Source organism: Anopheles stephensi, chromosome 3 (genome assembly GCF_013141755.1).
Source record: "Anopheles stephensi strain Indian chromosome 3, UCI_ANSTEP_V1.0, whole genome shotgun sequence".
Classification (NCBI taxonomy): Eukaryota; Metazoa; Arthropoda; class Insecta; order Diptera; family Culicidae; genus Anopheles; species Anopheles stephensi.
This window is the reverse complement of record NC_050203.1, coordinates 64,589,044-64,613,746: the sequence shown is the minus strand read 5'-3', so window position 1 is coordinate 64,613,746 and position 24,703 is coordinate 64,589,044. Positions and strand designations below refer to the sequence as shown.

At 44.6% G+C, this 24,703-nt stretch overlaps 2 protein-coding genes across 2 annotated transcripts in view; one reads left to right on the top strand and one right to left on the bottom strand.

The window, feature by feature from the left end:
- Positions 1-24,703, top strand: part of LOC118511645 (6-phosphofructo-2-kinase/fructose-2,6-bisphosphatase-like) — a 66,574-nt gene that overhangs the window by 15,172 nt on the left and 26,699 nt on the right. The window contains exon 2 of the mRNA XM_036054972.1: positions 4,721-4,741. Within this exon, the coding sequence (XP_035910865.1) occupies positions 4,721-4,741 (21 nt within the window). The remainder of the gene's footprint in view (positions 1-4,720; positions 4,742-24,703) is intronic.
- Positions 1-24,703, bottom strand: part of LOC118511646 (alpha-N-acetylgalactosaminidase) — a 47,083-nt gene that overhangs the window by 6,804 nt on the left and 15,576 nt on the right. Inside the window, exon 2 of the mRNA XM_036054980.1 lies at positions 1,619-1,876. Coding sequence (XP_035910873.1) covers positions 1,619-1,821 — 203 coding nt within the window. The 5' untranslated portion in view covers positions 1,822-1,876. The remainder of the gene's footprint in view (positions 1-1,618; positions 1,877-24,703) is intronic.

The following is a 24,703-nucleotide window of genomic DNA, read 5'->3' as shown; positions in this document are numbered from 1 at the left end:
AATCCATCCATCCGAGAGGGATGGATACTAATCAATGCCGATCGATTGAAGTTGGTAGTTATCTACGCTTGATGGATGGTCCGGCTAAACAAACATTCTCTTCTTCCCGGGGTTTTGAGGTTTGAGATCATCACTATATTTGCGTGATATTAATATCGTGCTGTGAAATGGATGCACCTGACCATCACAGGGGATGGCTAATGCTGGGGTGTGATGATTATGAGTTCCGTCAGGCTTTTTGGTTGGGCTTTGGAGGCAGATGTGCTACACGATCTCTCTAGTGCTAGTTATCCTTTCTTGGCCTGACGACCTATTAGGTCTTCCCTGATCATTGCTGGCTTACTAGATTTAATGATAGCACGTAGTTGTATGGCCAGTCCTCACAACGAGGGAATGGTCGGGATGGCCATATGAAGATCTACAATCTGAAGATGAGATATCCTGCTTGAGGTTTACAGTTGTATGATCCCTCAAATTTTTCATAGAAGTCAGTTAAAATACATTTTTTGCTAATTGATCACGCTTATAATAAAATTGTTTTCCTTATGTCAATCCTATCAACATGATCTTCTGATCTCCATTGTCAACTCCTTTGCTCAAATGTGTAACACATATCGACCAAACTATTCAGGGTTTTAAATCCTTAAACACCATAGACCTCAGTGCTTATTTTACTCCGAAAATTCGGATAGGAATGCTTTACTTTGGCCTATAAGCTCAACAATTATAAAATATGTTTCGAAAAGAAACATAAATCATGGCATCAATCCAGCCACAATGAACGGAATCACACGCAATTTGTACGTACGGCAAAAAATACTTTCACTTTTGCTCTCAACCAAGCAGAAGAAAGAAGCCCCGTCCACGTACATAAATCCATAAAATGAACAACGGGCGGGAAGACCATGAGCTCTATGGTCCAAATGATTGGTGCAACTGACCGACTCCTGTCTAAAACTGATCGAAAATTCATGGCCACGGACGGCGAAATTGCGCAACGTGCAAACAGCAGTCCGTCGTCAAATGCTTTCTAACAGCTGCTTCTCTACATTGAACAATCAATAAAAAGCGACGATGTCCACATATCGTTTTTGTTTTTGCACACAAAATACTGCAATTGTGATGCGACAAATGGCAGCTGTGCAATACTTCGATGGTTAATAGTTGCTTAGTTTATGCACGATTCCGGTGGCCTTTCTTAGGTGTTTGTTGCCTTGGTGGCGAACTAATTTGAAGCAAGCGATTGGGTGTGCCGAAACACCGAGTAAAGTTCCTGCGCTTTTGCGGTGCCTTGCTTCGCTCACTTCCCTAAGGGTTGTTCGTGAAAGAGCCTCGTCGCGTGATGATCGTGCCTCACCGATTGACTCACTGGGTAAGATGCCTTTCCAACACGCTAGCACGTGCCATTGAGTGCCGTTTCTTTGAAACGCCTTCAAATGAGTGTTGCTTTTGGAGTGGAGCACTTGCACGGAAAATTAAATGTTAAGGCGTGCAAGCACACCAAAAGAAGTTATACAGTATCAAAAACTTTTTTTAAAATAATTTAAGACAGTGGAATTGTGGGGAACATTTTGAACCTTCAATCTACTCACAATTCACTCACTTTAAAGTCACTTACCTGATACAATTTTCCGGATCACCTTCGCAATCCGTATTGCAACGGAAACGTTCCCACGAAAGCCATCCCATCGGTGGTGTTCGGGCGAGTCCATTTTCGAGACTGTAGATGCAAACTGGCAGCAGGGCAATGCCTAGAACGGTGGCTAGCAGCATAGCAGCAGGCATCATCGCTGTCCCTCCTTTACTTTGGCGCTGTGTCATTGTGTGGTGGAACGTTTCGGAGGGCAAGTTCTACCGACGAAAGAGGAATATTATTCTGAAATGAGATAAAAACAAGAAGCATTCAAGATTAGGCGGCGTATCAAACGATGGTGGTTACTTGGAGAACATCCTTTACGTTCTAAGAACTTTGTACTTAAAAGAACTTAAGAGCAGAGGCAGATCAACCTAAGAGCGGAAGCTCCTCTTCTTCCTCGGAAGGTAGGCTCGGAGCCTCATCAGTTATAGGGGCCTGGTCGGAGAGGGAAATCCTATTGTTTCCCTCTAATATCACAATTTGAGGGGGCTTCAACTGTCATTCCGCTCGGGCCTCCAAATATCTCCACTCGCCACTGCTTAAGAGCTTAACTAAAGGAGCTCAAGGAACTGAGATAGACTTGGTATTTTGCTCTGGAACCGGGCATTATTATTTGAATTCTAACTAGACTGATTTTTTTTTATGAAGCTAGACTACCCTCCGGAACTCTTGTTGATACTAAATGTATCCCTCTGCTCGGTTGTGTTCCTTATAATTGGAGTACGAGATTTCTGAACGTCCTTAAAGGCCTTTACGATTCAATACGTTTTAATTTGGAACAACATCCTGTTTGAGTTCTTGCCCAAGCTCAATCTTAATATATTTGTCTTCTTCTTCTTCTTCTGTGGCACTACAACCTCGAGAGGTCTCGGCCTGTCATTTCTGGCTTTCTGTGACTTAATTTTACCCGTAGAAAAGTAGTCAGCCTTTCGTACGGGGAGGCGGTCTGGATGGGATTTGAACCCCGGCCCTGCCGTGTGAAGACCGGCGCCGCTATCGCCTCGGCCACCGGACCGCGGATATATTTGTGGTAGCTACTAATCTGGGGCATAAATCACACAGTATCAAGCAAAGCTAATAGTTTACTATGCACCATACCATATGAGCTAGATAGGATCTGGCGCATCGAATTATTTTAATTTATTCTATTGCTTTGATTATGTCATAAAAAGATCTTCTTCATAAGATTTGATTTTAAAAATAATGCAAGCCCGAGAAGATTTTTTTTCTACTTTGAAATAAACTGCCGATCTTAATCCGATATTGATTTTCTATCTGTTTTATTATGTCCTGTCTGCATGTAGTTTATGCCTCAGTAGAACTTTATCTTGCAAGCATACGACCAAGGCGACTTATTTGCATAATTTACTGCAATGTCCCATGAATTTGGTGCAACTTTTTCAAAGCTGTCGCTATAAAAATAAGGAAGATACTTTCAAACTCCTTCATCATTAAACGTAATACTCATTTGAGCACATATTATTCAGGAAATTGAGAAGAGACAAGACCATGCCGCTCTTAAATGAACCTAAGCAATAAGTCCCAATAACGAGGCGTGCGCCTTTAATGCGGTTGTAAAATAAATCCAATTACTGAGCGAGCAAATGAGATTGAATCAAAATTCATTTCAAATTACGTTAATTATATTTCATTAAACACTCCGCCGCTCTGAGCGTTACCACTCGTTACTTCATATCTAACCAGGAAAACAACTCTGACCACGGACCATACGAGCATGGGTGGTGAACCAGTAATGAGACGCTCGGCGAAATGATAAACAATTTGCCAGTACTTGAAAACCCTATCGGGCTGGGGGAGGCGCGTTTCTTTCGTAGGTGTGGAGCATGGACGAGTAATGCTTATAGACAGTAGGTGTCGAATATTAGCGGCTGATGATTATGCTTCATTAGACATTATGCAATCGTGTGTGTGATGCCCTGCCCCCCCGAGAATGACTGCAGCAGCGGACACAACACTGTGTCCACTGTTCCAAGCATCGAGATGATTGAGCGTGAGAGAGATTTCATATAGGCTAGAAAGTCTGTCCAGTTTATTATGGGTGATAGGTAGACGAGATGACTACAATTTTGCAACGCAAACTGTGCCCGTCAGCATACAGCGGGATACCGGATACATCAAAAAGCACTGACTGAGAAGCAGACAGAGCTGGACACAAATCCGAATCGATCACCGGGGAACGGAACACGCCCCCGGGTAATAACGGTGTAATAAACATTCCCGCGGGTCAGCCTATTCCGTCATAAATCGTCCGCAGTGCAACCGCGGCTCCTCTGCATGCGCGAATGTGTCATGATCGATCGACATGATTAACTTTACACTCCTGCGGGTTACGATCTCCACGATCGGTGTATAATTTGAATACAATGCAGAAATAAAGTAGTTCCCGAATGGTGGTCATCATATCGCCATCAATCACTTCGGTCTCGAGGACGGTACCTTTGAGATTTATTTTAGGCGTTAAAAAGGCGTCGATCGGAATCGGTTTGATGTTAACAACGGTTGCAATTCGTGCGTGTGTGTGTTGTTTTTTGCTGTACAGCATTGCCTGCCGGCTGTCACGAAAGTACACAGAAGTAACTTATAATTTGATCTATCAGACCAATTGTGTTGGATAGGCCTAATTTCGACATGCATCTGAACAAAAAGCAGGGAGTTCCGTGCAAACTGAAATGACACATAAACCGTTTTTTAGCGCAAAATGAGGCCATTTGTTTGTAATGGCTTACAGACGCTTAAGGCAAGCATTTAACAGTGAAAAAAGAATTGAAAGTGTTTGGAGAAGGTTCAATTTGTCATTTTTGTTTTAAATTCAATTTTCAATAACAATTATGTTAGATCTTGAACTGGAGCACTGGACCGCTCCTCCAACCTTGTGTGCTCAGGATACTTTTAGTGATCCTTGAATTTAACTCATCGACCAAACAACCCGAGAACAAACGGCTCGTTATGCCTAATTTAACCTCCTTGGTCTTTATCACTTCACGGCACTACCCCAAACGATTCACTCCACTCACGCCTCAACGCCACACTAATGATACACTCTCTTTCGCTTCTTCGTTACAGGCAAAGCTGGCATCAATGAAGGTGAGTCAACCACTAATCGCCACTGGAACTGTGGTCACCTCGAACTCTGCAACCCAAAGTGGTCCAATTCTTGACCGCGTCCGCGAAATCTGGGCAAGCCTCCACCACGGAGATGCCTCCCACCAGGCGGCATGTGGGTCGCCTCCCGGTTCAAGATCATCTCGTGAAGCGGCTCCATTTTGAAGAGGTAATTTCTGTATCCTCGAGCGCGAGAAATTACCGTTCGAGAGAATCAGTTCGGATCAAGTCTGTTCGAGTGGTGCGTGTGCATGATCCGCCCAAGCGCCACGATGGCAGATACATCGCGTTAACCGAAGGTCACCCTCACCTCCCATCAGACGCTGTGCCATTGAAGTAGTGTTTGTGGAAAGGATGGCAATGATTAGAGGTGACTTTGATGGTGAACAGAGCGATACGGAATATATCGATGTACCTTGAACTTTTTCGAACGGCTCCTCCTTGCTCCACCCCGGTTTTGTTCGGTTCGGTTGCTGAAGTGGACCCATCTGTGTGAGCCTTCGGACAAGATCTCGCCCACCGCCGTCCACCCATCCGTCGTGGGAAATTGTGAAACAGTTAGATGTGGAGCGGTGGTACACTTTATGAAGCTCTAATAGCCTGAAATTATAACACTCTCACGCCCCAACTAAAGCAAGAGGAAGGAGAAAAAAAATCACCAAACCACCCCATGGTCGCTCGCTAAATCATTTCGAGCATCCCGTGGTCCAACGAGTAAATTATCCGTACATTCAGCGTACATCGATTATTTGCTCGGTGGTGTCTTTCGGTGTGTTGTGGCACGCCTCGTTTTGCTGGGTATGCGCAATCTAGCAGCAGATACCTCGAGATTGTGACATTTGGATCAATCGGCCGACCGAGATGGAGCAGCAGCACAAGAACGGGGGGAAGAGCATGTTTTGGAAGGAAGAAGGGCACTGACATTTGAGCCCGGGCACGTTGGGAAGGGATCGCACGGCGGTCGCACATAAATCATCGTCGAGTGTTTTTCTCATAAAAGGAAGTACGCATTCGGTATCGTAGCCATCGGCGGCATGCAATTAAGCGATGCGATGCCGAACGCGTAAAATCTTTGCACTTGAGCTCGGTTTTAGTGGTTTTCAGAAGGGCGGAAACTGGTGGCGGGAGTGGTCTGGAAAGGTAAATCTAGTGCAACAAAGTGTTGCAAGCTGTAAATGGTTGTGAATGATTTGTTCGACGGGAATATGATCGGAAAGGCTCGATCGATAAATGTGCATTGCTGATGTGAAAAAGCTGCTGCTTTTTTGCTGCTCAAGAACTGCTTCTTCTTCTTCGGTGGACTACAACCTCGAGAGATCTCCGGCGTGCCATTTCTGGCTTTCTGTGACTTGATTTTACCCGTAGTAAAGTAGTCAGCTCTGCGTCCGGGGAGGCGGTCTGAATGGGATTTGAATCCCGGTCCTACCGTGTGAAGACCGGCGCCACTGTCGCTTCGGCCACCGGACTGCCTCATCGCCGGCTCTAGAGGCCCCATCAAAGCTTACACCCAAGAGCCATTAAGCAAAACGACTGTGAGCGATGACAGTTTTTTTTTTGATAATTTTCAAATCGTGCTAACCGTTTTTGAATCTCCAACTTGAAACGTTTGAAGATTTGATTCTAGATAAGAATCTTGACGCATAAGATAAAATCTTGGTTCAAGAATAAATTGAGAACGGTTGAGCAAACTGCAGTAAAACTGTTGCCAATTCCAAGCGCAATTAACCAAACACAATTCCATACGTTCTCAAGCAATTGCATTCTTATTTCCGCGCCCTAGAAATGCGCCGGACGGACAGTATTGTCTGTCACAACACTCACTTGACCCCGATAAACTCTTGATTCGTGTGCGGTACGCGGCACCAAATTGTTCCCAGTCAACAATGTGCGTAAGATCGCGTAGATGGGGCGGACAGTCTTGATCGAAGTAGATCAAGTCGAGCGCTTTAGGTGTTGCTGCGTGTGACATGCTGCGTGGGCTGCTTCATATGAGAGCTAACGATACCACATGATTTGCGTATGAATGATTGCGATATAACACATTTCACATGTTCACACACACAAAGCACCCAAGCCATACAGGAAGGAACTACAATCACAAAACCACAGCGTGTGTGTGGTTGCACATAACTACCCTTACCACACCCAAGAAGCCCAACCAACCCAACCAACCTCCTGCAGCGTCACGAAGCATTAGGCAGAGTGCCTCCGTGAGGGTGGGTTTTGTTTTCTGTTTTCTCTTGTTCTCCGGCACTCTCCGAGGCACAACATAAAGCCATTGTTACAGGGTGGTAAGCAGCGCGTTACCCGGGTTGAGTAAGCATCGCGAGAAGTGCACCAATTTCGTTGGACCCTAACGGAAAGGAAGCTCGACGAAGATGCACCGGAAGTTGCGCATTACACAGTCGTCATGTAAACGGTTTTGTGGATGGTGTGGATAAACCGTGCGCCGATTTGAATATGACTCCATTTGCGAATAATTTGGCTGCTTTTGGGCTTTTGGCCTCCCCGTTTTGGGAAGTGAAAAGAAAAACGGGGCGGCAAGCAACAACAGAAATGATGGGGTTTTAAACTATTTAAAGCGAGCGACATGATGATGATGATGATGAATTTTGATTACCAAACGTACAACCTATGGATGGGTTGTGACTGGAAGGAATGTCGGGAAAGGATAGTGTGATTCAGATGTTACATTTGACTGCAAGCCAAACGCCAATTGCAGTCATCGTCGTCGTCGCCGCCGCACAAGGCCCGTGGAGGAACAGCAAATGGTCAAAACTGTGGGCAATATTTTAACACGATTACCGCACACTGCCGGGGTAATGGTTGGCGCACCATAATGGCTGACAGTAATTATCCTAATAAATAGCTTACTTGGTTAGCTGGCGGCTGCGAGATGGGCTGCGCTGCTTACTTACAGCGCGCCAGCGCTCAGGGCAAACATATAATTAGTATTGTTCCCCACTTTAGGGCGGTGAGCATTAACGAACCAGAAGAAATGTTAAAACTGGAGCAATGTGTGGTTTGGTTGGTGGAGGTTTGTGGCCTTACATGTATCGTTCAATTCACCGAAGGAGTCCCTTTTGCCATATGACTCGAGCAATGTCATTTATTGCCTCCTCTTTTAGACGAATGATCCCGTAAGTGTCTTGTGGTCAAAAATGCCGTTGAGAAGCATCTCACGATAAAGAGTTAGGAACAGGGTTTCTCAACACTGCAAGCGTTACTGACGCTGCGGCAAGCGTTATTATAGCCAGATTGATCGTTTGCTTCTCACCACCAGGAACAATGGAAAGTGTGTTTGCGCGTGCGCGCTTACAGACGAATCGGATCCAAATTCACTCACATCGCTTGTCGTTTTCGCTCTCCATCGCACCCCGGAGGACCACCACCGGAGATCGCTTCCAGTTCACACGCGCAAAGTATTGCGCAATTCTCCCTCGCAAAGCCATTTCATCGTCGCCGACCGGAGTAACTTCTGCTTGAATAGTGTTTTGTTGTGTTTTTGACATCACGAGCGATTTTCCGATTTCGGATCAAGTTCAGCCAGTGCTTTGGTTCCTGTGTTAACGCAACCGACGGTAGCGTTTGCCCTGGTGTCACTTTTGACACAGTTAGGGTCAGTGCTTGGTTCGGTGTGGCGTACGCGAGCATCGTTAGCAGAAGAATGCAAAACTCGGTAGCATGCAAGGGCAAAACTCAAGCACTTCTTGACCGTCGACTGATCGTTCGTTAGCGCGCATAAGGGTTTTATTTTATTTCCCAACATATAGGTTGCAAAGAGTTGACATTCAAAAACCGACCAACGAGCAGCTGCTAAGGATGCACGGTTGAGAAAATGATGGTCTATATTCAACACAGTTTTTGACCAAGAGATGTGGCCCAGTCGGAGGGAAGGAACTGACCTTTTTTTTGACGTTGAATCGTACACATTGAATCCAAACTGAAGCTGTCCGGAGCCGTTGTTGGTTTATTTAATTAGACTGGACGGACTGTTTAAATGTCAACTCATCTGATGCTAGAACGATCCAGTCCAGTGGATCGTCGATCGACATTTGCTGAAGGTTTTTGTTTTGTGCTGCGGCAAATTCCAGCTCATTTGAGCTGATGTTGCTTGTGAGAATTTCTCATCTTACCACCTTTTCAACGCTGTGTGATACAACTAGCCAAGCTCAAAAAATCCAATCGTAACACAATTTGTTTCATTATTTATGTTCCGCGATCAAAGGCTTGGATGCTGTGGTTTGTCACAATAAAATATCGCTCCGGCATGATGTGATTACGATCAGTTGTTACTAGCTACTCCGATCGGTTAATTACCATCAGCAATAGCGCAATAAAAGAAAGCCACCAATGTCCATTTATGTTTCTCCGCTCCGTAACAAACCGGCCGCCGCTGAAGCGTGACGGAAGCGTTGGTCAGATATCGCAGTTTAATTTTCGAAAATTTCACCTACCAAAACGCGTCGAAATGTATGCGTTAAGTGAGCAGCTGATGACGTGTAAAATGTTTCGTATCATTATCATAAATTTTCGAATTAACACGCACGGCGGCACACACAGATGCATTTCCTGATAATGCTATCGGCATATTTTATCCGGATCGGAGCCTCTTGATTGATGATCCATCAGCAAAATCGATCAATCGATCTGTTGCGATCTTAGCTTAAGAAGCAACTCACCCATCTCACGTTTTGGTCGCATAATTAGAGGTGAAAAGGGGTTGAAATAAGTAGCCGATTACAAAACTGGCGGGTGAAAATCGTATACTGTAAATATCGATCAGCAGTTGATAGTAAAACAAGGGTGGCGCGCGTTCGAAATCGACAGTTCATTCACTTTCTTCCATGATCGGAAACACCATCCATCCATCGTAACGGCTGCTCACGTTCGAGCGTTACGCGCTATAACGCTTCGATTAGTATGATAATATATACAGCACCCTCCTGACTCGGAACCGTTGTTGTTGCTGGTGTTGTCTTCGTCGTCGTTGGTGCTGTCGTGATCATCGTCGACAAGTCGGTTGGCAATTGTGTGCTACTAGCGTTTTGTGTTGTCCGCTTCGCTTCTTTCTTCTTGCGACAATGTGTCAAACTGGACCTGAGAGACCTACAGCACCAACAATCGGTGACGATTTTGCTCGCAGTTTAAGTGGTCCAACTTGGGTAGCCGTCGACGGAAGAAATAACAACACAGACGCCTGGCGGGAAAAATGCACGTCGTTACCGTTGACCGGTCAGATAAATGGGAGACGACGGGGTGCAGGGAAGGAGACAAGCTAAACTAGGAAAGTAGACAAATGGGCGAAACAACATCCATCATGCTTTACAAAGCAGGAAGGTGATAAAGCGTGCATAGCCAGTCAGCGTAACAGCCGAAGACGGAAGCATAAGTCCTTAACCCTTGAGCAAGCCTTCGCGGCACGAGTGAAGACGAAGCCTTTATAAACTGAACCGAAGCAGTTCGAAGAGCGCTTGTTGCACAGTTTAACAGTCCTTTAGGATGTGTTTAATTTATAGTTTCGTCCCACAAAAGCACGACGCGACCGGACCTCGTTGACCGTTGGAAATCAAAAGATTTGTCAGCAAGCGACGAACCCTACGAATCCAAACGGACCACGACGAACCGGACAGATTTAGATTTGTCAAACGACCCTTCCCTTGCACGATCGATCGATGGATGACGCGACGGTCATCGGTTTGCGCGTGACATCCGGCGAAGGAAGTTTGCGTTTGGCCACGGCACAGAAGCCAAAAAAAAACGTGATATCATGGGGTAACATGACGAGCTGGTTCCACGATGTCGAAAGTGATTACGAAATTGAAAGTTGCGATTGAACCCGTACCAAAGGGACAGCATATCCTAGGCATGTCGTGCAGTAACGTTGGCCGCGTGCCGTTTATGCTGGCGTTACGTTTTTCTTTTTCTTTCTCTCTCTCTCTGTCGCTCTCTTTTCCTGAGCGGAATACTAAAACGCATCGGAGCTTCCGCCACGGTGCCCAGTGGTGGGTGCTTGTGCAGGTGTCTATCGTGTTGGAATGGCGCGAAGAAATGTTTTGCATCGCTCGGTAAGGTAAACAAAACCAAAAAACCGATCAATCAAGCTGGTAGATCCAGGTGGAAATAGTTGCGACGGCCATAGGAAATAAAGGCCTCAAATTTAGGATATGTTATATGGAAAAGGAATCGGCAGGTAGAGAAGTTGCGTTTGATGGTGGTTAATTAAATTGAACATTGAACTGTGGAATTTTTGGTTCTGAGGGCTCTTCCATACAACATTTCTTACCCGTGTCCATTTAGTAAATGCTTTCAACGAGCAATAAAACAACAGTAATGTACGGGAAATACACTGGTTGTTCCGAGCAACCTTGTCTCGTTTCGCATCGCTTATCGTTTTGCAGATTGTAATCGCGATGCAATTCAAGTTTCTTCGACGCATGTACAGGTGACCGACAGGTGAGACGTAAACGAAACAACGGCAACCATTTTGCAACACGCTGGTGACATACATTTCATTCTCACCTACACACCCAGCTAGTTACACACACACACCCCGCTGCGTAATGCCTCGTTTTGCGGTGGAATTTGACAAATTAACAGGCTCAAATTTTAATTGACGTCTTTTGCCATCAGAGTGCGCAACGTCGGTTAAGTGTCATGTCGTCGCCGCCGAAGCCGCTGTGCCGTAGAATGCACGTCAAACAAAGTCTTTGTTTTCGGTAGCACGGGTTGCAATGTTAACTCAAAATCGCGAGCGATTTGTGCTTTTTGGGGAAGCACGATTTTCCTTTTCTCGGTACGCAACAGATCGAAATAGATGTTATGCAAGAGGGGCGGCAATCGTTTGTACGGAAATCGTGACAGTGTGTTGAATTTTTCTCACTCCATAAAGTTCACTATCAGCTGTTTGTGTGAGGGCAGAGTTGAGTGTCACTGCTCTTAGCGGCGCGTGTGACGCCATCTGTTGGGAAATGAGCTAACTAATTGCCGGTTTTGTTCTATACGAGTCTGAATTTCTCAGCTACAAATGCAGCGATCGATAAGGATCAAGCTTTTGCGATCACTTACAAATTTCAGTATCGAAGCAGTCAGTGGAGGTACATTATCGAACATTGATCAGATAAATCGATTCGGGTGTGATTTAGAACACTTCAATTCCCTTCATCAAAACTGTCGGGAGTGGTTATGGTTGCTTTCTCTTTTCTCTGCGAAACCAAAAAGGAACTGTGTGAGTCCTAATCGCAACACAATCGATATACGCACCAAAGGTTTCGAAATTGAAAGTTTTTCCCTTTTCCACCGCAGTCCAACTCCAGTAGCTTGGGGTACCACCGTGCAGCAATCAGAAGGAGAGCAACGCCAGCCCATCAAAACGATAAACTGGTACACGCTCGTGTTAATGCTTTAGTTGTGATCAGATTTCGTAGCGAGGGACCGAGGGCGAGTGTCAAAAAATCACCTTAAGAAAACGGACTTAATATTTTCATCCGGCGCTCTCTCACACAACACGCTAAACCTGAACGCGTGCGCTAAAGTCTTTTTTTTTTTTGGCTAAGTCTCAACTCCGATTATCTCGACACGGTCCGTTGATGACCGGGTGGTGGTTATCTGGATCACCTTAATTCCGGCTCAATTCTATCTTAAGCGTGCCACAGCAGATCCGAATTGGCTTTTAGCGCTTCAACGCCCAAACGGGCGGGCTGGAAGGAAACAACATCCCCGACCCCAACCCCCCGGACTAATGGGCGGTGAGCTATCACACTTAATTGTCCGCTCGTTTTAGTGGCCGCAGTAGCATTTGTTGTTTCTCTGTTGCTGATTCACTTTTCAATGGAACAAGCCGTTGAGCCAAGGTTGAGAGCGCATTTTAAGGGTGGTTTGTTTTGGCGAGTTTACAATTTCTTTGCCAAATTTAATTATTCCCTGTTTTTCTTACATTCAACTGTTTTGCTACCAACCAAACAGCATAAAATTTTATAGAAAAAACAGTAAAAATGTTTTATTCATTTGGTTGGTGGTACGTCCGGTTGGTAGAAAACATTCGCAAACAAACAAATGACCTTTTGCTGACGTCTTGAAACGAACAGAAGGGGGTTGGCATTGCCATTCTGGGTTGCCAGCAGCTTCCACCACATCCGGCACAAGTTTGTTTTACACATCCGCCCCACAACGGGTTGTTCGTGCTACTCCCTGCTCTATTTATTGCATAATTCAGTACACTTTGGACACGCTGCTGGCAACCATCTCCTGGTGGCGTGAATAATAGAACCCTTTTTTTCTCCTGCCTTTAGATCGATCGATGTTTAACGGTTCGATTTGGCGATCGCGAGGAATAAAATGTGAAAGGTGTTTTAAAGGGAAGGTACGCTTTATCATAAATCGAACCTTCGCATTGACTTTGGTTGCGCGCGCGATTACGGCCGGAGGGATGTTTATTGCAAAGCGTCTCCCTGCAGTGACTGGTGAGAGGCGTCGCGAGATTTGCTGATTGCGGAACCAAAGTAATGCTGCTGGTCAAAAGCCATTCACAAAGCTTCCTCGTTGATTGTTTGCCTGCCTGTACTTGAACTCTGTGCCGATCGAACTCGAGGTTCGATTGTTGCTTCGATCCGCGGTTGGTCCCCGGTGTTCAATAAATCATAACGCCTGCGTCAGTGTGACGTTCGAATGATTTTTTTTTTTAACAAACATTGGTTCTACCGGTAATGCTTTGCCAATGGTTGGCTGTAGAAGGTGAATGTAGTTTACAACCGACTGGATTATGTTGAAGGTGATAGCAGAGGTTCAATCCGGGCGTAGACGGATCTGAATGCAAATAAGCAAATTCAACACGATCAAGCTAGGAGAAAATCCGGCTTATATTTTATTGTATTCAAAAGTTTATTTGACTTGTATGAATATTAAATATTCTTGTGTTGGGAGGTTCGAATTTTAATGCTCACCGTGTCATAAATAGTATGAAAAGACGGTGAGTCACGGCACCTCAGGAGCAGTTTCGAATAATTCAATTCGACGTCAAGCACTCCAATCGCTTTTAAATTTTCGATTTCAGTCAACCATCCCACGGAACAAGAGTTGAACACTTGCCGAATTCTCCTGTTCACCTGAAGTCTCTAAAAACTTTATCAGAATCAGAAGTTGAGAGTGAGGCCCTGGACTGCTCAAGCTGCCTAGAGGATGTATCAATCCCAACAGGATAAGATGCTTGAAGACGGTTCTTACATCAGATTGAAGGATTTCTTGATTGGGAAGAGTAATCAGTTTATTCTACAAACCAAGGCAAACAAGTTTCCTTTAATCAAAACCCATAGAGTTGTCCGGTGGTAGTGGCGACTGCGGCGACGGTCTTCACACGGCCGCTGGACCGGGGTTTAAATCCCATCCAGACCGCATCCCCGTAAGCAGGACTGACTATCCAGCTGCGGTAAAATTAGGTTACAGGAAGCCAGAAATGGCAGGCCGAGACCTCTCGAGGTTGAAGTGCCAAAGAAGAAGTGGAGTTGCCAAGATAACTTTTAAGAACCAATGATATTAAAATTTAAATAAGCAAAGATAAAGGCTCCCTCTGACTGAATAATCATGTCAAGTGTAAGGGAAAATGGAATGGATAACGAACCAGATGGGTTTCGATACCGGTCCGTGGATGTTAGCAATTGACGCCGCTAGCAACTGTACCGATGGGCCTCGCCAGTTCCACATAAAATCTTGCAGCATATAAATCGACCACTGTACAGCGCATGTTTCTAATTCACTTTTTATGATCCCTCGGTAGGATTTATATCATTCTAAAAAAAACCCAGACAGCGAAAGTGATTTAAAATCGCCTTTTTCACTTTCCTCCACGCTTTACCACGCGAGCGCAAGAAGGCTTCCAAGCGGCTGACCAGCTGATCGTCCAGATCGGATAATTGGAGCAATCAACCAACCGTCTTACATAAGTTTCGACCGGGCACGTCGAATTCATTTCCCCGTTGGGTGCCAAAGTGCTTGGCTGTTTGTTTTACGTTCCATTCCGACCCATTGGACGAGTTCGTAGCGGCACTCGACATCGAAACTCATAATTTTGCAAGTTATGTTTACGTTGTGTGCACCCGCCTGTTGCGTTGGTATCGGGTGAAGGAGTCGGATTCATTTAGGTGCCATCTCGCCAAGCCTTATTTTGCGTGCCGAACCTATCGACCTATCTGTGGTGCCCAGGTGTGGTGTACCTTTCTCCGTTTTCCTACATTTTCCAGCACGCTTCACTTGATGACGCTTCCGTTTCGCGAACCAAAGCAACGAACAAAAAAAAGGGGTAGTAATTTCAGCCGGAGTCGTCGTTATGTTGTTATGCTTTGGTGCATCCTTTTTTTTCCTTCATCGCAAGTCCAACGGCTTTTTCATTATGCAGCACTTACGTTTTTCGGCTCGCAAATCAAAGACTTTGTGCGAGCCCTTCTGCTTCTGTGTCTCTCGGCCATTTTCCTTCGCGCTTTGTGCTTAACGAGGCTTTTCCCCAAACTGCTGTGGCGGAGGTACCGACGATGGAGGCGGAAAAATAGTGGCACATTAAATTTAATAATCTAATGCCTCACGATTTAGGCAGCCACCCCCCTCAGGAGGTGCCCTTTGCGTCTCCCTAGGAGTCGCACCACACACGTGATTTATGCTTTACTCGCGCTTTTTTGTGCAGAACTTTACTGAGAAGAAGAGAGCTGCTGCTTTGTTACAGAAAGTGGGGAAAAAACAGAGATGCACAGTCCGCTCCAAACGCTGGTTGAACGATTTATACAAATTATATTACTAAATTACCATGCGGGAAGGAATCGCGGGAAGGGAATTGTTTTTCTGTCCCGTGTTGTGACTGCCGATCGTTGTTAATGATGATGGCGGCTATAACATTTCCAAAGTAGGAGCAGTTCCAAGCCCTCTCAAGCGCCTGGCTTGTAATTTGCGCCGGAAGGAAAGAAAGATCCGGGTAGCGGTGGTGGCGCACGATTTTGACCACCAATTATGAGGCGTTTGCGGACGTGTTCAAACTTTAAACCCCGCAGGGCAGGAACTGCATGCACTGCAGTGCATTACCAGCATTTACGATCTCAGTGAGGGAGGCAGGAACGAAACCACAAAAATGTTGTTTCTATCGATATGCATTGAGTTTGCAGTCTGCTGCTCCGAAAGGTGTGTCCGACACTGTTGTTGTTTGATTTGCTCGTAAAGGGGCATTTCCGACCGAAAACAACGCTAATCGCGCGTTCGTGGCCGATAGTGAGGGATGTTAAAAATTGCTAGGGGCAGCTTGAAGGGGGAGAGGGGGGGGGGAAACACCACCCAAACACTTTGCAAACAGGCGCTCAAACCGCTGGTTTACAAAAGCGTGGGGCAGCTGAGGTTGCAAAACGCGGCGGAAAAGCTTAGATTGTGTTTAACAGGTGTTTCTGGGTGTTAGATTCCCGGGATATAGCACAAAATTCGTCGGTGCGATTGAAAGAGCAAGTTAATTAAATCGCTTACACGCGGCGGATATTGTTTTCCGCATTAGTGCGTTACATTTCACATGATTCGTTAGTGCCGCTTTTTTTTGTATGATGAATGGGTGGTCTGTTTTGCAGATAAAGGTGTTCAATTGACCCCATTTTTTTATTAAAAGGAGCGTCTGAATCGATTAGCTCTTTATTCTAGAAAACAAAGAAAGATCTTCTAGATTCTGGATCTTATTAGTCACTTTAAAAAAAGAGAGAACCAGACTTTTCTATTGAGTCAATAAATTTAAACTCGTTGTCTCTAAAGCAGACGTTTCATGATTCATTAAACAAAGTCGCACATTGAGACAAAGGAGATGATTCATAAAGTAAGAGTAACAAAGGGCTTACAAAGAACCGAGATGTATAGATAAGGAAGTTTTACTTAGTTTTAAACAAAAATGGGCTACACAATTCTTCAAAAGTTGTCTACAAATAAATTTATGGTGGGCCATTGCCCTAACTGGAATGAGTTATCTCTGGGTCCCTAATATTGCTTTTAAATACTTTTCTTACAACAATCTATACATTTTTAAATAATTGCACAATGATTCAAAAGATTCCAACGTATGAAAAATGGTGTTGTTCAGTTGCTTTTCCAATAAAACCTGAACGAGATAACTATGCAAAAGGGAAAACTGTCATTTTTAGCCTGTAGTTGCTAAAAATTTTTAACAATATTCCAATTTATTCAGCAAACAGCAAACTAATGCTAAAAGAATTGATAATAGCGAGAACAGGATTATCGTGGCGGTCCGGTGGCCGAGGCGACAGCGGCGCCGGTCTTCACACGGCAGGACCGGGGTTTAGATCCCATCCAGTCCGCCACCCCGGACGCAGTGCTGACTACTTTGATGTGGGTAAAATCAAGTCACAGAAAGCCAGAAACGGCAGGACGAGACCTTTCAGAAAAATATTATTCTTGTTTAATGTTGCTTTACGTTAATGCTGCTGCCTACACCTTAGTGTGAAATCTTCATGTAACATGACCATTCGTGGTTATGCAATCACAAAGACAACTACAAAGATTGAAATGTTACATTTAACATACTTATAACTCGCATGTGATACAAAGTGGAGCGTAATTAAGCATGTAATGAGATTGAAACGTATCCCACCTGAACGTGAATGCAACACCGAAGGATCTTGTTAGGACAATTAAAATCTCATTTTCAATGTTTCGAAATGTCTTCGGCGAACCCCCGTTTTTGCAAATACACCCGCGAAGCCACATAATGTACTGGCCACCCCGTGTATTCCTGATGCTTTCGCTTTCCGAAATGGCATCTGGAACACAACGGCACGGTGCACACATTAGTGGGCCAAACATTTTCACTCATTTGGCCCGGTCGCGCAATTACGCTGAGCGTGTGGCCAGCATCGAGATTCGGACCGGCAGTATCGCGCCAGCCCGCCTGATGTAAGCAGCTCCGAACGGAGAAATTGATTTTAATGCTAATTCTAATGACCTTAGGCGAGTAAGTGAATTTACGCGATATGCCGAAGCCGTTCTCGGCCTCTAGACGACAATGCACAGCGTCGCAGCCGCAGCAGCAGCAATATATGCACACTGTGGGTCCGGCGTGGAGATTTCGGTGTGTGCATCTTCGACCTTTTCACAGATGAAACAGCCGGAGGACATCGCATTCGTTGCCGGGGCAACACCGTCAAGGAACTGGTTGTTTCGCGCTTGTTTTCGAAGTGGTTAGAATTAATGTATGGCGCCTAGGCGCGTTGCATCACACGGGAGAATCGCCTGGTGAATGGGCGCGCGCGCGTGTTTCTTTTGGTGGGTGTCGGTCGGTCGAGTGGGCGACTGGAGAATACAAAGAATCGCACAGTCCTCAGGCGAAGGTGAGCCACAGCGTTATTATGCCCGCGTTGTTTGGATTTTTTGTTTTGTTTCGGAGGCGTTCTGCCGAAAGGCGAGCATCATTTTATTGGACGTATCTCTCGCTATGGTAAGGAATATCTGTGTAAAAACACACATGTTATCCAAAGTGCCATAAAAAAGCAATGCTAAAGGGGCGTCTAGACTAGAAACAGGGCTATTTTGGGGGGCTATTAAGAGTTCCGTTGAATAACGATAATAGTTACTCTGCCTACCGGTTTCATTATGAACGGTTTGGACGAATATCATATGTTCGTATTTTATTTGGTTCCCTGGATCCTTTTTGGATTTCTCCAAAGTGTGAATTGTAGTAGTTTTTTTTTTAACTTGGAGGATGACAAATAATTGATGTCCAAATTTGGAACTGTAGTGGGATGAAAATAATGTTCTACTGTTCTCCGAAAAAAATGAACATCGAGAAGAATTTCACATAATTCAAATAAAAAAAAACTTAATTGCTACTAAAATTTTCCCATCTGGTCGAGGATTTCATAAAATACAAATTTCATCAACTCGAAGGCATATTAATATGAAACACAGCTTTTGAACTTGTTCTGGATTTAGGTGAACTGTTCTTATTAAATACATTTTTTAATATTTAATGCTAAATATGAGGACTTATTAGTGTACGGTCGTTGGTGGTGCAGAAAAAGATTTCATTCACATAATTGGTTGCGAGAATCGATATAGTGTGCTAAGTCTTCTATCAATAGCAACTTATGTTTCAAGTTTTATTACACAATAAAAAAAAACATCCCTGCAGGATGTTTGCCAAGAAGCAATTAATATTCATATTTCAATTATCAACTTCCAAGTTGTTGATTTTACTACTTGGCAGTTCTCATCATCAAGAACCATTTAGCAAAAATGATAGCTCCCATGGCTATCGATCATCACAGTCAAACGACTCACCCACTCCGATGTGGCTGTATAGTGGTCGTTTAAAAATATTTATAATTTACTATCCACCATTCTCGAACGCGCCACCGCCGCGTGATGCATCTGCATAAATTAACATCGTGTTCAGGTGAGGGTAACCACTGCTTAAATGGCCAGAGCTGGGAGCCGCCTCACATTGGGAGCCAAAGTGGATGCAAATCATGCGTAGCTGTCAAGACAGCCCAAGCAAGCTCAAGTTTATTTTCCCCATCCGATTGAAGTGTGTGTATGCAAAAAATTCAGCATAAAGTACGCTTGCCCTGCCTGGGAAAGGAGACGACGATGTTGCTTATAATTTTGTCACGACCGTTCTTTTGTACCGGTGCTGGTCGGTCCACACCGTTCTCTCGGCTGAGAACGGCCCTGAGCAGCTGATGATGTGAAGAGTCGACGGCGATCATTAGGTTCGCAGCAGTTTGACAGCGCAATTTTGCACACCTTGGCAAGATAAGCGAATTGTTTAGCGAGAGATTATGGTTAAAAGATTTAAACAAACCTTAATTCCAACGGTCGGTAGTCGGTCGACGGCACAATTATACAATCACGCAACCGTAGGGCTTTTGGCATCAAATCTACGTGCACAAATCAGTGACGTGTCATGATTTTTACCACCTTTTTCCCACCATCGTCAAACTTCTAAACTGCACGAAACGCTCCGAAAACGGAACGCGTAACCTCGCTTAACACAGTGTTTTGTCTTTGAGCTGCCGGCTCGCTTCAAATTGGCCACCCCAAGCGACGAACCCCGCAAAACAACAGCCGGGCACAATACAAAGCGCAAAAAGCACCCCGTTAAGACTCCCCGTTACGCATCGGGTAATGATGACGACGATGGCGAACGACACCATCACCAGCATCTTTGCGCGACAATCGATGGCGCGAATTTCGGTAAAATTGTTTCACACGGGAAATTAAACGCTCGATCAATCGATCGATCGATGGATTTAATGATTACGCGCCGTGCTTACTGGCAGAAAATCGCAACCCGGCAAAGGTGATTGAGAAAATCACATCATTCATTTCCTTGCCGTTGACACAGCGAGCAGGCGAACACCAGGCGAACATTCCATAACACCGGGATGCTTCCGAGATGTTACCGAGCTTCCTTCCGCAAAAAGACGATTCGACCCCGTGTCACACAGTGGTCAGTCAGTGGGAAAGATTGATCATAGGTCCGATCATTGTCTACCGCGAAGATGTTACCAAAGCTATTTTAGGAAATTGATGGCCCTGTCCACTAGTCCAACGGGACCGGAAAGTTGATTGACTTTTCCGGAATATGTTGCGAATTTTGAACGTTACAAGGGCATCGGGCATGGTGGCATCGGATACACAGAAACCCTTCCCCATATTTGATCTACTAATTTGGGACCATTGTTTCCTGTGTGTTTTATTTTGCTTGGGAGGGTCAAAAGGAGATTTTTTTTATGGCTTTAAGCTTTCTATCACAATCGCTAAGTTGCGGCCCCCTATCATTTTACCTCCAATCACCTTAAGATGCTTCTAATGTGTATAATAAAGTTACATAGAAACATAGAAAAACGAAAACAATTATTAGTCCTCAGATATAGTCATTAGTGGACGAATGACAAAAACTTTCAATACCGTGATTAATTTTATTAACACACGGTAATTAATTTTGCAAATTCCAGAAAAGTTAATATTAAAATTATAGGTTTTAGAACTGTTTTGATCGGAGTTTAAAACGGAAATTGAAAGAGGTGACCTGTTTATTGATTTATGTGTAATAATCCAAATAGTAGTTTTTGAGGTTTGCAAATAGCTTTTCTCGGGTCAGTTGAAATAGCTTTACATATTGATGGGATAACGAAATACTAAAACTTGGGATATTTTATACTTCAAATTGGATAAGCGTCACGTTGATTGGATAATCGTCGATGACAATAGAATTTCTCTTGGCAGAATTAACACTGCTAAAAGACTTCACACTACTCAACGAACACTTCTTCTTGGCCTAACAATCTCTTACGTCATGCTTGCCATTTCTGGCTTCCTGGACTTATTAACGCCGAATATTTGGATAGTCAGTCCTGACTATGGGGGAAACGGTCCATATGAGATTGGAATCCCGGTCTTGTCGTGTGGATACCAGCGCCACTGTCGCATCTACAATCGGGCTGCCCCTGTAACGAACTCATCATCCCAATAACTTGACGTTTGCCCTATTTTTGGTGAAAAATATCCTTCACTGGTTGTTCGCCATTCCATCAACACGGCACACTATCTCAAGTGACACACAAGAAACGCTTTACTGATTTTTCAGTTAAAATATCAAGCCTAAGGCTTTCCCTGCTTAACTTACAAAACGAACCTGGGATACTAACAGATAGACTCGTTGAGTTGATTTTGCTAACGAAAATTAATGTTCAAAAGGGGTATGAGTTCAACACGATCGTTACATATAAACGGCACAGTTCTTACGCGGTGTGATCAACTCCTATTCGAATTTTTGATCGCAATCGGCATCGATGCTCGCGTAACTAGACTAGAGATTTATGACTAAGCAGTGATTGCCTCCCGCTGCGGCTCGCTCACATCTGTCACCCGGGCAACGAATGACGTTTGCCGGTTGACGACGCGCTTGGCATAACCTCATCCACTCCCACATGGCCAATGGTGATTGATTTTGAGCTTTTCCTGGAGCACTAAATCTCGCACCGTTTTATGACTTTGAACGCCTTCTCAGCACCGGGGAGAGCTACCTTTTCCCGTGCATCAGTTTAAAACCGGTGGATGCTAATGGTTGGGGTACTGTCTACGTTCAATCTGTAGTTTGCTTTTGTATTTCTATTGGCTGGTTGTTGCACACACGCGACCCGGCACGAACTATTGTGCAATCCGTGGTGTGTTTGCTGTAGGTGCCCTCTGCAGCGCAGACTGAAGCTGGGCCGTGTGAACTAATCAAAGAAGTACAACAACAACAAAAAACAACACTCATACAATCACAATTCAAATGGTTCAGTTGATTCTTTAGCCGAACAGCTGGAACCACCGAATGGAAGCAGCTAGTTTGTGTGCCAGTTTTAAATTGACTGTGGAGGACCGAGCGACCGAGCAGTTGCAGTTCGTGCCAACCCGTTCGTTCTTGAAAGCCCACCCGCACAAATCGATTTTTCCGATGGGCGCGCAACCATGTGCTGGTGGCCCAGCTTTTTCCCGGGCACGATGATGCACGGTGCATCATACGGCCGGCTTGTCGCGATGCATCTGCCATATGTTCTGTGGACCATTGGGGCGCTTTTCAAATGCCAACCAGTGTTTGCCTGCCTTTTCGCTTTGGTGTCAGCCGGTTGCTGCTCTCGTTTCGGGTTACAAAAAACGGGAGGAAAAGGCCCAGAAGGCGCAAGGCGTGTCCGGAGGGTGGGCTGGATGGTTTGATTTAAATTTTTACACTCTCGTTCGATGGCTAAAGGTTACCTCAAAGGTTACTGTCAGTAGGTCTAAAGGTGCGATGCTGCACTGCAAAGAATGGATCGTGCTCTGGATTTTTCAGCCGATCTTATGCAAATCCAGCTTCAGTAAGTACGTTATGTCAACAGGAAACTAACTTAATTTGTTTTGGATTTGTAGAAAAAATAACATTTTTCCACAAGAATCTGATCTCCTTGAATCAATGTCCAATTGTAAATAATAAAAACTAGGGATCTTCTTAATTGCTTTTTTGGATTTGTTTTCACCACCCATCCATCAAACAGACGCACTTAAATTAAACGTGTCGAAATTATACTCAATCGTCACCGACAATGACGCGTTTTTTCTCTCTCTCTCTCTCTCTTCATCCAAATTTGCATTTTCGCCATTCAATTTGCAACTCGCAACATAAAACGGCCCGAACGACCCGGCGCTCGTGCTACGAATTAAAGTGTTGTCTGATGTCTGTTTTCATGCTATTGCGATGTCTTGGTTTTTTGGTGGCACGCTGAGAACTCATCTCCCTAAAGTGTAGTAAGGGTGAAGATGGAGGTTAAAGGTGCATGTGTCAGATGATAACTATCGTGAGCCATTTACAATCCGTTCGGGTTCGCAGAAACATAACTATTTGGGTAGACAGACGAAAAAAAAAACAAACAACCCGTCCAAGACAGCTCTATTTGTACCCATTTAATAACAATCGACCGTTGCCGGTGGGTGTTTCTGGCCGGTCTTTTGCATACGGCACCGGCTGCTTCCCGCCAAACGCAATCCAATTGCTGGCCGCCGTACTCAAATGAACCGATAATGCAATCGTGCCTTCAACGGCCAAGCTGCAAATTGCTGTGAGAAAGTTTCATGATCCACCTCCTGGAAGGAGGACCCCCAACAGCTTGGAGTCGCCGGACGAAACAGAAGGAAAGGCCGGTGGTAGAGTCGCGACACAAGCGGCAGCTCACACAGCAGCAGCAGCACAATAAAGAGCTTTGTGTCGCTAGGGGGGTTGCCTTTTTTTTGGGATCCAAACACCCGCCCCATAAAGGAGAACGCACTAAAAACCACACAACAAATAAAGTGGTTATATGGTGAAACGGTGCTACGACAAAACAACAAGACACAGTTTCGGTGGTACGTTCTCACCCACGGCAGCAGCAGGAAGACAATCCACAGCGACGAGAGACTGTGACAAGTGGGTCGGTATTCAAATTTACCTTTGATGCAAACACCTGTAAATAATTAATCATTTTTGCTAACGGTAATGTGATTTCACAACCGTGTACCACCGTGTAAATTCTAAGGTGCAAACAGATAAATTACACATTAAAAGACCTACACTTGTATGCGGTTTCGCCACATTCCAGCGGTTGTTAAAATGTTGCAAATTTGAGCTACTTTTTTCTGCTTCACAAACTTTCCATCCGGATAAAAGCGGACATTTGCATTGATTTATAAAAATAAAGAAACAACTTTTGAACTTCAGATGATGTCCATAAATTGTGGTCTTGTCTTGTTCTAAATCGCCCCAATTTATGCAAATATTAAGCTCGAACCCGAGAATGCTTAATCGTCCAACCGGTTTGAAGAAGTTAAAATTCTCAAAGAGTGTCCACAGATTTAGGCTCACGTTGCGAAGTATAAATGTGGTCGGAGGCTAAGAATAGTTTCGCCCAAAGTCTTCTTGGAAAAAAAACTTTGAAACTCAAATCACCACAAGGTCGGAGCCGTTCTTTAATAAGGTACAATGAACCCTTTGTTTGTCACAATCGTTGCATCTGGTTGCTGGACAAAGTTCCAAAAATACATTTTATGACAGGATAAGATTGCATTTTTCTGACCGTAAAATATGTTATCGATGCATCTTCGATCGATGCTGTGCTTATTTTCCATACCTGCACGGAATGCAGCCAATCGATGCAACTTCGGCGGATTCTTGTGAGAGAGGTTTTTTTGTCTTCAGTTTGAACTCAAATATGTTTAGAGCATATGATGCGCATCACACTAATTGGATTGACATTTTCCCGGGGAGCTTACCTGGAAATGAAATGGGAAAAGAAAATATTATAATTCTATCATTAAAGCATCAAACTATCTCTTGAAGCGATTATCTGTATGATAAAAATAGCACCCATTATTAAACCTATGGAGCACGAGCATGCGCTGGATCAGCCTCCGAAACCATCC